This window comes from Pelecanus crispus, chromosome 6, assembly GCF_030463565.1.
Source record: "Pelecanus crispus isolate bPelCri1 chromosome 6, bPelCri1.pri, whole genome shotgun sequence".
NCBI lineage: Eukaryota > Metazoa > Chordata > Aves > Pelecaniformes > Pelecanidae > Pelecanus > Pelecanus crispus.
Window position 1 is genome coordinate 55,253,542 of NC_134648.1, and position 14,982 is coordinate 55,268,523.

The window sequence follows — 14,982 nt, forward strand, 5'->3', positions numbered from 1 at the left end:
CTTCCAAAGCATTCCATATGAAATTTCACTTTCTCTTATAGCATTGCATTTTAGAACCTGTAAAACATTTTTAAAGTTAGTAACTTCAAAAAGTAGAAACAAAAATTACTGTATCACAGTACTAGACACCTCACCTTATCAGACATCTTTTATTCTAGATGTTTTTTTTAAAAATTAAATATATTTAAAAAAAAAAACCAACGCAACCTAAGACTTATATTGCCAGTTGTTTAGAACAAGATATATGGAGCTACTTTCAAAAAGTGTTCCATAACACTTCATTTTGCTCTTAAAATTCAAATAAATGGGATAGAATGTAACCACAAATTTAAAAGGCCTTAAAGTACTAAACTGCTTTGGTGCCTTGTACCAATAATTCCTTACATGCATGAAGAATCAAATTCTATGGCATTCTTCACAGATCTGGGTAAAAGCAGAAGATCCAAGAGTTCAATACGTCTTACAGAGCTTTCCTTTCTTTGAACAGTGGGGAAGAAACTGGGAGGAAGATTCTGACACTGAGAAATAGTCTTCCTCCAAGCTGTACCATGAGCAGCACAGCTCCTTACCTTGAGCTTGACTGCACAATAGTAATTTAGCCCTAAGAGAATACAATGTTGGTTGTATAATAGTATTATACCATATCCAGTGATACCAAACTTAATGCTAAAAAGAAATGTATTGAAATACAAAGCTAAAAAGGTATGACTGAAATACATTTTTAAAGCGACAGACATATTCCTGTAGCCTGTAAGCCACAGGGAGGAAGGGTGGGAGAAGACAGTATAGGTATTACCAAGTTTATAACCACTTAAATCTTCAAGACAGGATATTCTCTGCTTTTCAGTCAGAGAACTGGAAGATGGTTTCTGGGTTATTGCTGTCTGTAGGGTTTGTTGGCTGCAGTGTCTTTGTCGGTGTCGTTTTACCATGAGAATGAGAGGAAGAAGAATGTGAACTTTCACTGGAGCTGCTACGTGTCTCTGTGCTTGTACTTGTTTTTTTCATTTTCCTTCTCTTTGCAAGAGGTGCCTTGTCAACATTCTGGAGACAAAAACCTTCCCTTTTGTACTTGTTAAAGGCCTGTTTAAAAAGAAAAGGTAATTCTAAGCTTTTCAAGAGGTTTAAGACATTTTATGGCTTGTGGCTTATTATGAATGTTCTATGGTAAGTCGTAAGATAAACTGTAATCTCTTGACAGATCCCTACTGATTCTTATTGTAGCTGTAATAATAACTTTACTAGCCCTTACATTTATTTAAGAGCCAATACATAACATTATTAATTGGCATCTTCCCCTCCTTGTTCTTTTTAATTTAGAAGTATTTTTATTAAGCCTGAAACCTATTTAAGACTATATTTTCAGAAACTACAGTTAGTCAAATTACAGTTTTTCTTTCAGCCCAAATTATGTTGCGTCATCAGGGCCTCTCCAAGTAATAACTCCTTTCTTTTTCTCTTCTTGGTAATAAGCATCTCAATTTCCATTTATTCTCTGTAGAAGGCATCATGAGAATCAACACTATGTTTGTATAATACAGTTGCAGTTCAAATATTTTTATTAAATATGCAATGGTAGACAAGCAAGTCCATTAAAAAAAGTATCCATGATATTAAAAACATGAACTAGATATGTTCCAGGAATTTCACCTCAATTTTATAACCATAAGAACAAAAAGTCAAACAGTTACTTAAGTTAAATAGAAAGTTTCTCCAGTTTTTTTAATAAAAGTTTTAAGATCTTTTAATAGATTTCGCTAAGAAACAGAATATATATAATAGCTATTCATGAACAGCTGTCTCTCAGTCCCCAAAATGCCATTAGTATAAATGTCATCAGTGAAAATATGAATGATGAGGCAAGAATAAATTTCTTGCACTCAATCATACATGCTAGGTATGGAGGAAGAAATTGCAGCTATAAGCAATCGCTGAATTATAAGGACAAAAACATACTTTTAATAAGAGAAAACATACAAATATCTAGATTAACACATTACAAAATTTAGCACATGGCATAAGATTTCTCAGAACTTACATGAAAAGTGGCTTTGACATATGTATGCACCGCCGCTCCTGAAGAGCCTAAGTTATCAGGAGTCATTAGAGGGTTGGACGACAGCTGGCTGCCATCCTGAAGCCATTCGTTGTACCTTAGGCTGGACATTTTAATTCTTTTGTTTGGATCCACTGTTAGAAGTCCTAATAGAAATATATTACATTCTCTTAAGTTGTGAGCTATTTATCCTCTTTTAATAGAAAATGCAATTATTTTTTAAAAATCCTCATGCATTGCTTTCATAAGTAACACCAATATTTATCCTAGGTATACCAGTATTTATCCTAGATAAATACTCATCTCCAGAAGAATCATCAAATGCAAGACACTGCTAGTTAACTGTTTGATAACTCACATCTCTCTTCACATGAACTCAGAACTACCAAATTATTTCTTCACTTAAAACCTGTCTAGGATGAACTTCAAGAGAGTAAGCCTCAGATTCTCTGCATGATCCACTGAAGTCTGAATCTGGACATGCCTACGTTTTTGGCAGAAAAATTCCTTACAAGCCTGCTTCTACAGAAATTCAGAACTCCATCTTAGTAGAATTAAGATTGGTGTCTATCTCATGCTGCAAACATCATTAGATGCTCAAAAGCTTAAGGGGAATCTAAGCATGGCAAATGTGAACAAAGCAGCTCACACATACTCAGTAGTCTTGGTACATGCATACAAAAACAGCCCAAGGGAAAAATTATGGTAATACATTCATTTTCTGCAAAAGCTCACCTTTTAAAACATTTATCTCATAACCTGGTGTTTTTACAAAAGCAAACATAACATAAAAGAAAAACTCTGCTTTTAAATATGTTTTAAAAGAATGACTTCATTTTTTCTGAAGGTCTTCAGTTACTTCTAACCCCGCTAACCTTCTATCAGCATCTCACTACATTAGAAAGCTCTCTGCTAGGTGTACAAGCAATTTGTAATGCCAGTCTGATGTGTCCACCTTTACCCGTAACTTGTATTAGGCATCAATAAGTAGCTCAACCTGTGGATACTACTCTGTCAGGTTAGGCACTCTGATGCTGATCACAGCATCCAGATATTGTATAGTTCTCTAAATTTTATCTTTCAAGATAAAAATATAAGGTACATGAAATATTCATGAATACATACCTTGAATTAACTCTTTAGCCTCTGCAGAAACATTTTTCCAAGCTTCTCCTTCAAAGGAAAATTCTCCCTTTTTAATTTTCTTCATAATTTCCAATGCACTGGTACATGTTAAACTTTTGTCTTGAGACTGAAATGGTACCTGTCCTGACAGCATTGTATACTGTCATGAGAACAAAAGTAGTATTAACACACACAGTACATTTACTGACAACCTTATTACTAAATATGGAGTGCTGTTGTTTGCATCACCACTATACAATAAAGCTGACTAGCATAACTTCAGGGCTATAGAAAATTTAAAATATGCACGACCTTCTTTAGAGTCCTTGTTAGAAAAAACATTCAGATGTTTCAGGAAACTATAAACAAAACACAATGATATTTCTACCCAGTTTCTATCTATTGAAATTAATTTTCTGTAAATCAGAATGCAGGCCAATTAATTCTCTGAACTGAAACTGTAGGAAGATTACATGGATGCCTGTAAAATCTCCCTAACAAGAATATCTCTCTAAGAACCAGACTGTATCAAGTATTTTTTCAATTCCCAGAAATGTTGAATTTAATTTACTGCTTAGGAAAAAAAAAATCTCCACCCCTGGAAAACACCTGTCTTTGGAACCTATTATTTGTGCAGCAGTATTTTCACCTCACTTTGAATTCAGCATCTCCCCAATTCAAGTCTGAAATTGTGTCAAATCCTTTGCATTTTAACAAAACATAAATACATGCAATAAAGTTACAATTAAAAACCTGTATCACTCACCAAAATGACCCCCAAACTCCACAGATCACAAGATTCGTCATAACCATTGTGATTCAAGAGCTCTGGGGCAGCATAATGAAGAGTAAAGCATGGAGTCTTAAGAGGCTGATTATCAGGTGGTTTTAAACGAGCAAAGCCAAAATCAATTATTTTTATTTCTGAATTATCAGTTTCATCTGTAAACAATAAATTCTGAAAAGCAAAGACAAAATCAATACCAGCACTGGTTAGAAAATTGGTTAGAATACTTAGGGGTGGGTTGGTTTTTTTTTTTTTTCCCTACATTTATTACTACAGAAAACTCCCCATTACCTAGAGAAAAGGGGAACTGGGAGACACTGGGGAAAAAAATGGAAAGGTAGAAATAACAGTACTCTGGGATGTAAGAAGATGTGATGTGTTTATATGCCTCCTGTATATCTGCAAGTCAGGATAGTTCTGTCTGAGATTATTAATGAAAATGGGTATTTAGCAGAGAACAGTGGGGGAAATAACTTGGGGAACGCTGACAAGAAAAAAAGCAGAGACATCAACATAAATGAAGAATTGTCTTCTTCCTCAAACAAAAGTAAATTTTCTTAAGCTTCTAGTTCCTTCTGGCATGTTGCAAATGACAGCTTTGTTGCGTGGAACTCCTGTTGCATGCAAACACTGAACAGTCTTTGGTCCTCAAGTGGTAACATGTTGAAGCCACATTGCCATGAGCAGCGTAATGCAAAAGAATAATTTGAAAGTGAAGGATGGCAGACTAGAAAGTGCACCAATAGCTCAGTAGTTGTTCTGACTGCTGTCTGGCATGGATCTCAAAGTCAGCATAGACATGCTTTCTGGAAGAGACCTGGGACCAACCACATTCAAGCACTGAAGGTCACACAGCAGTCCAACCTCGAACCAATGGCCTACTCTAACACCAAGGTAAAGAAACTTTGATACAGTAGTCCCTGAGAATTCCAGCTTTGCAGACTGGAATGTGGCATCTCAGACTTGAAGACAGACAAGTTGTTACCAGTTCCAAAGATTTCAGATAATCTGTTCTTCTTTTCCCTCAGTATTGACATTTGTCAAGAAAGATACAAGAGTGAAGCTAAGTCTTAGGAGAATTGGTTAAGGTCAAGATGAATTATAAATTATTTCTACTCCCCCCCTTGAACTTCTGAGAGAAGAGAGGAGATCAAAATTTTGCTGTTGCCTTTGCTGTTTAATCTATGCAATGCTAGAAAAAGTCTCAATATTAGAAATCCTATAGCCCTATGTAATTTTGTAATACAAAAGGTGAATGACCCACACAAAGTAATTAATTGCAAACTCATTAAGAAGGGGAAAAATGATTGCTAGACTGCAAGCAGATCAATAAGGAGAATCTGAGAGCATTCATTATGGATAAAAGAGAATAGCTGCTACAAAACAGTATTTTTTGCATTCTGTACTGCTGTTACAGCTTAATGCACAATCAGAAAAGTCAGTTTTCCATATTAAAATGTTGTGCAGAATGAATCTGAAGGAAGTCCAATTTCAGCAAAAATATTAATACAATGAAGATAGGTGATTAATACAATCATCTTTTTGCCATGGTGATGTTATACAGCCAACAAGTAAATAAAAAACTGCAGCAACATTGGTTTAAAAAGACCTCCTTTCCTAAGGCAGAAATGAAATTGCTTATGTACAGAAAGGTACAGTCCAAATGTCCTAAGTTGGGTTCAGACTACTTTGTTGATTAGGTAAACAAAGCGTATGTCACAAAACCCCACACTTAAAGCTATATTCCACATAGATTTGAAGGCTATATAAACAGCATTATCTTTGCCTTGGTATGTTTTTTCTATGATCTTTAGAACTCACTTTACAGATTAATGATCACTTCACAGAAACAGTCTTCAAATCCTTTACTGAGAGGCTCCAAATTTTCACATATGCTACACGAATTCTTTATTTCTGTGAATTCTCTATTTCCTATCCAGTACTGTTCCTCTATTTTGCAGAGCAATATATGTGATCTAATTACCATTGCTTAAACAGAAGAGTCTTTGTGTCCATGCAATTAAAAAAAGCCTCATCCTTAGTGACATGTAACCAGCCATATTCTTTAAAATAGACTTATCAGTATCACATTAGATGTCAAAGTTGAACAACAAACAAATCTGACTGGAATTGTCAGAAAAGCAACAGAATCTCCTATATGTCTTTTTACAGAAAGGTACACTAACTGTATCTATATTGGGAAGCCTGCATATCCCATACTAAGTTCATGTCTGAACCTAAAATAGTAACTTTCAAAACAACAAGCAGGAAGGAGACAGGCTGGTTAAGTCCAACTTTGTGGAGGCAATGCATTCTGCAAGCTGTTTGCTAACCCTTCATTACTTGGACTTCCCAGACTTCTGTTCTTGAACATCATGTAGAATTGAAGACTGCCTAATTTACCATGCAGCTGAAGCTCTGCTTTACAGATTCTGGCCTTTATATTCAAGATGGCAGTAAGCCTAAAATGATGAGAATAGGAAGAGAGAAAGGATTTCTGGGTTTTGTCCTTTTAATAATGACTTGTTTCAAAAGCTTTTTTCTTTCCTTGATGACGTCAACAGAGAAATTTTTTCCAAGAGTCACATTTTCAACTGACATTAGAATTTCACAATAGCCCCTCTTTATTTCACTGTTTATTTAGTACAGAGACTCCAGTACAGAGACGTTTTCAAACACATATATTTTGGACTGATTTTCAAAAACAGTTTAATACCAACACCTAGCAGACTTCTTTACCTGTTGAATTGGAATTACTATAAACAAAGTAAGTTTGTAATGTACAGAAGGTATGTTACAAAAGGATGAAACATCAGTAGGAATGGTGGATCATTTTAAACTCCAGATACAAAAGAAGTAGCTATTTCCTGAGGTATGATGACTGTAATCACCAATACAATATAACATCCTTATCTGATGAATTAACATCATATTCTTGGGCTAGTTTTCTTTAAAACTAAAACATATCCAAGCCCACTGTTGGCAAAGTAAAAGGAGCAAAATATTCAGTCCAGGAAGCAGAACAAAGCCATTGGTCATCCTTACCATAGTAAACTGAATTGTCCAGAAGGCAAGATGTTGCCACACAATAAAAATACCAGAACAAGTAATTCTTGAAAAATATATATTAAATAATTGTTTCTTTTGGGAAACTACTAAACTCACTGAACTCAAATCACACATCTTTATTAGTTGGCTGTGTTAGTTTGTGGTTCATTTTGTGTTTAACTGGGACAGAAGACAGTGCAAGGGTGTCACAGCTACCTCCAAAAGAAGCCCTACCGAGGGAATTAAGATCTAACAAAAGGTGGAAACGTACAGGCATAATACCCAACTCTGCTTGTGAACTGTTTCCATATGATAAATATATACTTACCACTAGTAAAAACTGTCCCCAAATAGGCAAAGAATGTTTTTGAACAAGTTAGAGTGTAAATTGCTTACAAAATTAAAAATGTTTCCTAACAGTTACTTTGACCTATGAACAGAAAAACATCTACAGGATTTGCTAAGTAAAAGTGGTAACATTTTATCAAAAATAAGTAAAAGTAGAATAAAGTAGAAAAAGCTGGAGGAACAGAAACATGTCACATTCCAGATATTTAATTACTTAATGTCTAAACATATATAAGCAAGTCACTATACCTCAGGTTTCAGATCTCTATGGACTACTCCTACGTCATGCATATGGCTCACCGCTGAAACAAGTCTGCGCATAATATGACTGGCTTCAGTCTCACTGAAATGTTTCTTTTTCTGAATACGTTCAAGCAACTCTCCTCCCTTCAGCAATTCCATTACTAGAAATGTGTGAAGCTGAAACAATAAAGAAAAATATGGGATGTTAGAAATTTAACTTTACAAACCAACATTCATTCAGGAGCTAGGTGCTATTCCGATAGGTTCTCAAAATTTGAAGAAAAAAACCTGCTGCTCAGAGCAATTCAGAAGGCCAACAAGCACCACCAAATTGCATCTCAAGATGACATTTTTCCTCATCAATCTCACTGAGATTGAAGAATGTTGATGTCTTCCCCATGTCCACCCATATTTATTTACCAAAATGCAACGCCGCCATGTAAACAGATAAATTTGTAGGGAGATGAAATGCCTTTCTTTAGGCTAACAAATAAAGTTGGAAAAAACTAGACTTTTGCTGTTTAAGCTTGTTCTGATGTACAGATACATTTCTATTAATATGCATAAGGAGTTACCCATTTAATGTTACCAAATCCTTTACAAAGCACCCTGAAACTTTACTGTGAAGTCAAAGATTATCTAGAACTTCCTCTGATTCCATTCCCTACAGAGTAGTAGCCAAAGCTACTCTATCATTAGAATCACAATAGACATCTTCCCAAACATTAGAGAGTATTTTTAAAATTAAAATTAATGGTTCTTTAGATGGTGGATTTCAAGACAATCAGTAAGCAGTGACTCCTTGATTATAAGACAACATTAACACACAATCAACTGCAATTGAAATGTCTTGCCATTAAACAAGCAGCAGACTTCTCAGGACAGGAAAGTGAAGTTAGCACTCTCAAAAGGCAATGGATGTAGGTATGCGATGGCTTCTAGCATTTCCTTCCCCTGAATGACAGCAACAAAAGTAATATTCACAAGCAAAGAAAAAGAAACGTTCTGGGAAGAGGTCAAAAGATGAAATTCAAAGAAACAGTCAGGAACAGAAGGTGCACAGTATTTAGATATCAAGGAACAGAAGCAGAGCTATGCAGACAGAAAGCAGTATCACTTCTTAGAACAAACAAGGTGTCTACTAGTCACATTGCTAGTAGTGCTTCTAAGATACCCTCTCCGCAAATTTTCTTTATGTCTTGGGAATAGCTGACAGGAAAGTCAGAAAGGATAAAGAGACTTTTCTCTGGTAGAAAACTTCTTGGGGCTCACCAAAAGAAACTGCAACCCAATGCTCTACAGTTGGATTACTAACGTAGAATTTGATCAGACTAATACTCGAGTAAGTTAAAAATTGGAACTTTTTTTTTTTAAGACAAGCCACAGAAATATCAAAACTACAAAATTTTTATCAGGTCTGGTCTTCAGGATGTTACGCCTAAGTAATCTGGAAGATAATGCCTGGGAGCTACCATGAGCAACTGAGAATACAATGGTTTGGCCGGTTGAGAGGAGCCTATTCAGTTGTAGAGCAATCTGAAGAACTTTTTTTTTAGATATTCCTGAGCATAGGAAGGTGAAAAAAGTGTCCTGTTCTACACACATGTACTTATACTGTACATAAATGCAAGAAAAAGGCTTCCTTATCATTAAAGATTACAGTACAGATTTTTCATCCTCTCAGCTCATTTTAGAAGTGCTCCACATGAGCACTCTGCTGGTCCTCGTATAAACAGCATGCTGGGGATAGACTAAGATATGTGGGGAGGCAGAAAGTCCATGTTCTGTAACAAAGTATAAACAGCATGCTGGGGATAGACTAAGATATGTGGGGAGGCAGAAAGTCCATGTTCTGTAACAAAATCATAGACTGAAATCACAGAGTAGTTTAGGTTGGAAGGGATCTCTGCAGGACATCTGGTCCAAACCCATAGCTCAAACCAGGGCCAACCTCCAAGTTAGATCAAATTATGGCTTATTACATGCTGTGGAGCTTGCATTACACTAAGGAAAATGACAACTAAGGTCTCTAAATAAACCCTAAACTAATCTCAATATATTTTCAAATAGAGGCTGTACTTTCACATTTAGTAATTTGGCAAGCTATTTGGTTATCTCTATTAAGTTACTAATATGTAAGAAAAAAATGCTAGATATGTCATCTTCATATGCAAGACTTCCAAATTATTTCACAAATATTATTTTAAGATTCATGACAACCCAAGAGAAGGTGATTAGGCACCTCAGTATCATAGATATGGAAACTGGGCCATGAATATATTGTATGATGATTAACAAAGTAGAGCAAGGACAGAACCAGAAACAGAATCCAGGACTAATTCTTCCAAATACTTTCTTGATTTGCTAGAGTAACTGCAAGTTCCCTTGAATGCAGAACTTCTGCTTCATCTTCTATACTGACTAGACAAAAGCCCTAGGAAAAAAGTTACCTCCACAATAACAGTACACTTAACTCCTAAAAGGTCTTGGGAAAACACATGGCAATGTGTTTGGCAAGTGCTGATTATAGTTTCTTCAAAATACCTGGTCATGATAAACTTCATGTAACTTCACTACATTCGGGTGTCCTTCGCAGAGTTTCAGAGCTGTTATTTCTCTCTGGGTGTTGGCTTCCATTCTGCAAAAATTGAGCAGTCATTTTGTACCAATTTTACGGAGCAAACTGCAAATTCTAAGTGTTACACCTATTTTTTTAATCACTTGCAATCCTGATTTTTTAATATTACAACCGCTTGAACACAATTAAAAGCATATTCAGAGTAAGAGCAAAACTGTCCACATAACCTTGCAAGTTAGGACATTAAAAAAACTACACCCAAATCAAACAATATTTTTGATGCAACTGCACCTTGCTACAGCGAAAGCTGAAATGATACTATTAGAATAGTTTTTATCTAAAACAAACCTTTCCCTCAGTCCAGGGCAATTTGACTTCACCTCTGTTCCTACAAATATTTGTTAGTTCAGCTTTATCTCGAAGACTCAAATTATTGGCCCAATCCTTTTCCATTCTTATAGGAGGTAAGTACTTCCAAAGCTGTATGGAAACTATGAGATCCTACTAGAAAAAAGAGTAACATCATCTATACATGAACTGTTTTATACAAATGAACCCCTAAACAGGCCATTGTGAAAATCTGAAATGGAAAAGAAGAGACTAGCTCCAGAGCAAAAATAATCGCACAAATTCTCTTTCAAGTACTGAAATATATAGCCAAAAAAAGTGAACGTGGTGAACATTATAAAAACTACATGAATGGGGACAGAGCAGAACATTTTGTTTTCCACTAAATACATACATTGATTTATTTTGGGCAAATAATGCCTGAAAATTTTTGCCAAAACTCTCTCCAAGAAAGGCTAATCCTGTACTGACCAAATGGCCTTATGGATAACACAGATAGAATCTCTTCTCACAACAGGTGTCCTTAATTTTTGGCTGCATTTTTTTTTTTTCCTAATTAGGACCAGAACCATGGTAAGAATTCTGTGCAAGAGAATTCTGGTTTTCTGCAGGCTTCATACAATCAACAAGTTAACTAAGCTGTTCCACCTGCATCTCTGCTGCTGCTGCTGTTTAAACTGAAAGTGATACAGGTCCTTAAGAAATTAAAAAAACTGACTCAGATAGTCTTTCCCCCCTAAACTTCTATCAGGAGAAGGCAGACCTAGGAAACAGATGAAAAACATTCAGTATGATGAACACAAACCTTTGGAACGTGTGCGTGGACTTTTCTGAGTATTTCCCCTCTATAAATAGTTACCACCTCAGATTTTAAAGAGACGATATCATGAAAAACAAATGGGAAGCTCTACAACAGTAACTCAAGCAGGTTTACAGGACTCCACTGTTTCATTGGCCTTCAGACACACAGATAAACCTCAAATTGTTGGATTGAGGCAGGTCCAGCACTACTAACAAAGCAACACCACAGAGGAACTCTTGGTCTGAGCTTTCACCTCACATATCATGAAAAGGTTTGCCTAGGTGTAGGATTCACTTTTTTGGCACCTTTGATGGGTAGGAGTGAAAGACTGTCTGATTTCGAGGCAAAGAAGTTACTAGAAACCTATTATACTTTTCCTTTCAGCAAGAGTTATTAGTGTGGTCCTCAGAGCAATATTATTTACAGTTTAACAATTTCTTACTCAGGGCTGGTTTGTGTCCAGCCATTCAGAGTGTGGGTTTACTGCTACCTCTAAATACTACACAAACATGGTCTGAGGCTGCTCACAGCCTGCAATCCTAAAAAAATCTCTGTATACAGAGCACTTCTTACCTTCATTTAGCCTGGTCCACCAAGATGAAGGAGAAAGAGCAAAAGAACCTGTGAGTAATATTATTTAAGGACATAATTCCTGTAAGTCTAGTTCTACTGGAAAAGTCAATACTAGTTTGCTCACCATTATCCAGAAACAAAAAATCCATTAGCTTAAGATGAGATGGGAGTACTGATCTGCAGCTCTGCATGCACCACAGAAAAAAAAATTTTTTGAATGTAGACACAAGTCAGAGATTTCCAAATTAAAATACCCAGTGTAGGTGTTTACTGCATACTACTTGTCTAAGGTCTCACTACAACAAGTGAAATTCCAGTTAATGGATCTTACAGGGTGAACTAGTTCACCGTAAAATACATACCTAGAGTAGGATTCAGTGGCCTAAGCATAGGAGAGCCTGGAAGACATCAGCCATGAAGACATCTACATAAAGGTAGGAGTCACAAGATTGATGGGAACTGGAGGACAGAGAGGACACCAACAGATGCTAAAATGGCACTACATAGATGCCTATGTTTAAGTTACTGAATCCGACTGCTAGTGCCTGGTCATTCGAGTCCCTCTGTAGACTTCACTAATAGTTTTGAGTAGGCCTCAATTAATCGTAGCAGACCTTAGAAAACTGACTCAGACACCTATATTTAGGTGTCTTATTCTTGAACTTATCCTATCCAAAAAGGATGTGATGAAACACTTAAGTCTGGTTGACAGTTACTTCTGGAGTCTGGAAAAACAGAGGTACAGCCAAATGTCTTGGAGAAGAGATCGCTGTGAGCTAGCATTCTGATAGCAGAACATTTACACTTTCCCTTTCCTGCCAACATTCTACAACACAGCAGGGACACATTCACTAATGTACACTGCAAAATGAAGCTAAAAATCCACCTCCCCCTTAAAGAATCCCTTTTCTTAATTTCTTTCTGGGCAGAAACTGCCAGAGGTATCTGTTCTGGAAGAGGACCAGATGGTCCCCACAAACAAAGCAAGTCAACTGCCTCCATTGTGGTGTTCTTTCCAGAACATCCAGGAAACAAGTGCAACTTACAACTCCATAGTCTAATTGCATTTTACACGCACACAAATAATTAGATCTGAGGCAACCCGCACTACAATTCCTTCTTAAAAGCAATGTCCTAGGAAACCAATTGGGCTGCTTAGGAAAGGGAGCTAGCATAAGCCTACATTCAGTTCACTTAAGTGTAAAGATAGGAGGGCCTTATACCTTACTCTAGTTAGGAGGAAAATCAGGGGAAATTAGGGTAGAATACAACTAGGAACCAGAAAAGTACTCTTTACATTTCTTCTTGTGTCCTCCCCAACAAGAATAACATTTTGTTTCAAAAGACTCTCAGAATCTTTTAAAGGTCATAAAGTTACTATAAGTTTCTGTAGATTCTTCAAATAGGAAATTATTTTAAAGTTATCTTTCCACTTCCAAAAATGTAGCCAACATTATTCTAATCCATGGGTCACAGTAAGCAAAGAAAATATTTTTATTGTCTTATAGAATATTTATACCTTTTGCTAATTATTTTTACTGCATACTCTTGGCTAGTTTTCTTGTGTAAGCACTTTCGACAAATGGAAAAACTTCCTTCTCCCAATGGTTTCTCTTTCAGATCCAGTTCATAATGATGATAAAATGGAGAGTCCTGTTAGGAAACTGTCTGTATTTAGTTCTGCAGAATACTTTTAGTATACACAGTCAAAGACAAAGAGTAAAGTTTCGTGAGAATTTTTCATCTACATTTAAAATTGTAAAAGAGTTCTCTTTTTGATAAAACATAATCTTAACTTCTATTTAATAATATGCATAAACTTTATTCTAACAATCAAAAGTAAATGTTATGTTACGTTAAACAAACATAATCACTAAATAAATCATTACTACTACAATAGCTTAAGATACAAAATATTCAGACAAACAGGATCAAAGATGGCTGTACATACATTTATCCACAAAACTATGCACTCGTTTGAAGACATCACAATAGCATGTGTTCTTATAAGGCTTCACACAACTATACATACTTTTGGGCAAATACATCATAGAATGACTTCTGTTATAACTAAAGTAGCTTCAAAAATATCAACAATGGTTGGCTGAATACAAACCATCAGGAGTCAAATTACTATTACTACTATACTTCAGTGTTCTGAAAAACTAGACAATCATCTCATTTTTCTGATTAAACTTCAATCACTTCTTAACTGTACCACATGCAAATTATATGCTTGGATCATCTGAGGAGCCATTACAGAGAACAGATAAATGAATACAGATCACAAAATAGTCATTAGCCTAGCTTGTGATTGCTGCTTTGAAAGTTATATGCAGTTCCAAGTTAACCGAATTAATTCAGCTCTTTATATTATTATTACCTTCATCATAGCACTTCTGGCAATAGTTGTAGTTCCAGGCCGCTCATCCCCCATATAAAACTGAAGAGGATCTACTGTAGCTGCATTGCGTTTAAACAAAATAGAAGGTGCAACGAAAGAATATCCCTATGAAATTAAGACATCAGAGAAGGGCATGGCTTGAATTGTTGCATGCAAACTATCATACTACATACAAAACATTAGAAGTTTCAGAAGAATTTTTCAAAGAAATCAGAATTTTCGTAACATAATACAGAAACTGTAACTGGCTCATTGGTAGGTAGCTATTACTCTGTTCAATGTGAACAGGTAACTTCCTGGAATTAGTTACACGATTCTCCACAGTTATAGATAAAACAATAATACAAAAGTGCTGGTAAATAATGCTAAAAATCTGGCTCAGCTTCAATTGTTTTGCAATAGTGATAAAGGCTTATACTTCAAACTAGCTAGCTTCCCAGAACATCTTTAAGTTAAGGCATGAAATAGTTTTTCTGTTGTGATATAAGCATCAAACCATTTTATATGGCAAAACAAAATAAGCTTCACATTAATGATGTGCCCAGTTTGGGTATCGTAACAAGAACAGCTGTGACTACCACTGCAGGATGAATCAGATTGTATTATGACACACATAAATTGCTTGCTACAGTCACTACAAATCTAAAATTCCAAAATATGATGCTATATT

The 14,982-nt window shown here is 35.8% G+C and overlaps 1 protein-coding gene across 2 annotated transcripts in view; it reads right to left on the reverse strand.

Moving 5' to 3' along the window:
• The window catches only part of RPS6KA5 (ribosomal protein S6 kinase A5), an 88,388-nt gene continuing 73,406 nt past the window's right edge, over window positions 1-14,982 (reverse strand). For both annotated transcript variants that reach the window (XM_075711945.1, XM_075711946.1), the window contains 8 exons: window positions 14,292-14,417; window positions 13,428-13,561; window positions 10,152-10,245; window positions 7,614-7,784; window positions 3,948-4,139; window positions 3,182-3,341; window positions 2,039-2,202; window positions 1-1,083 (listed from right to left, as the gene is read on the reverse strand). In XM_075711945.1, coding sequence (XP_075568060.1) covers window positions 844-1,083; window positions 2,039-2,202; window positions 3,182-3,341; window positions 3,948-4,139; window positions 7,614-7,784; window positions 10,152-10,245; window positions 13,428-13,561; window positions 14,292-14,417 — 1,281 coding nt within the window. In that variant the 3' untranslated portion in view covers window positions 1-843. The remainder of the gene's footprint in view (window positions 1,084-2,038; window positions 2,203-3,181; window positions 3,342-3,947; window positions 4,140-7,613; window positions 7,785-10,151; window positions 10,246-13,427; window positions 13,562-14,291; window positions 14,418-14,982) is intronic.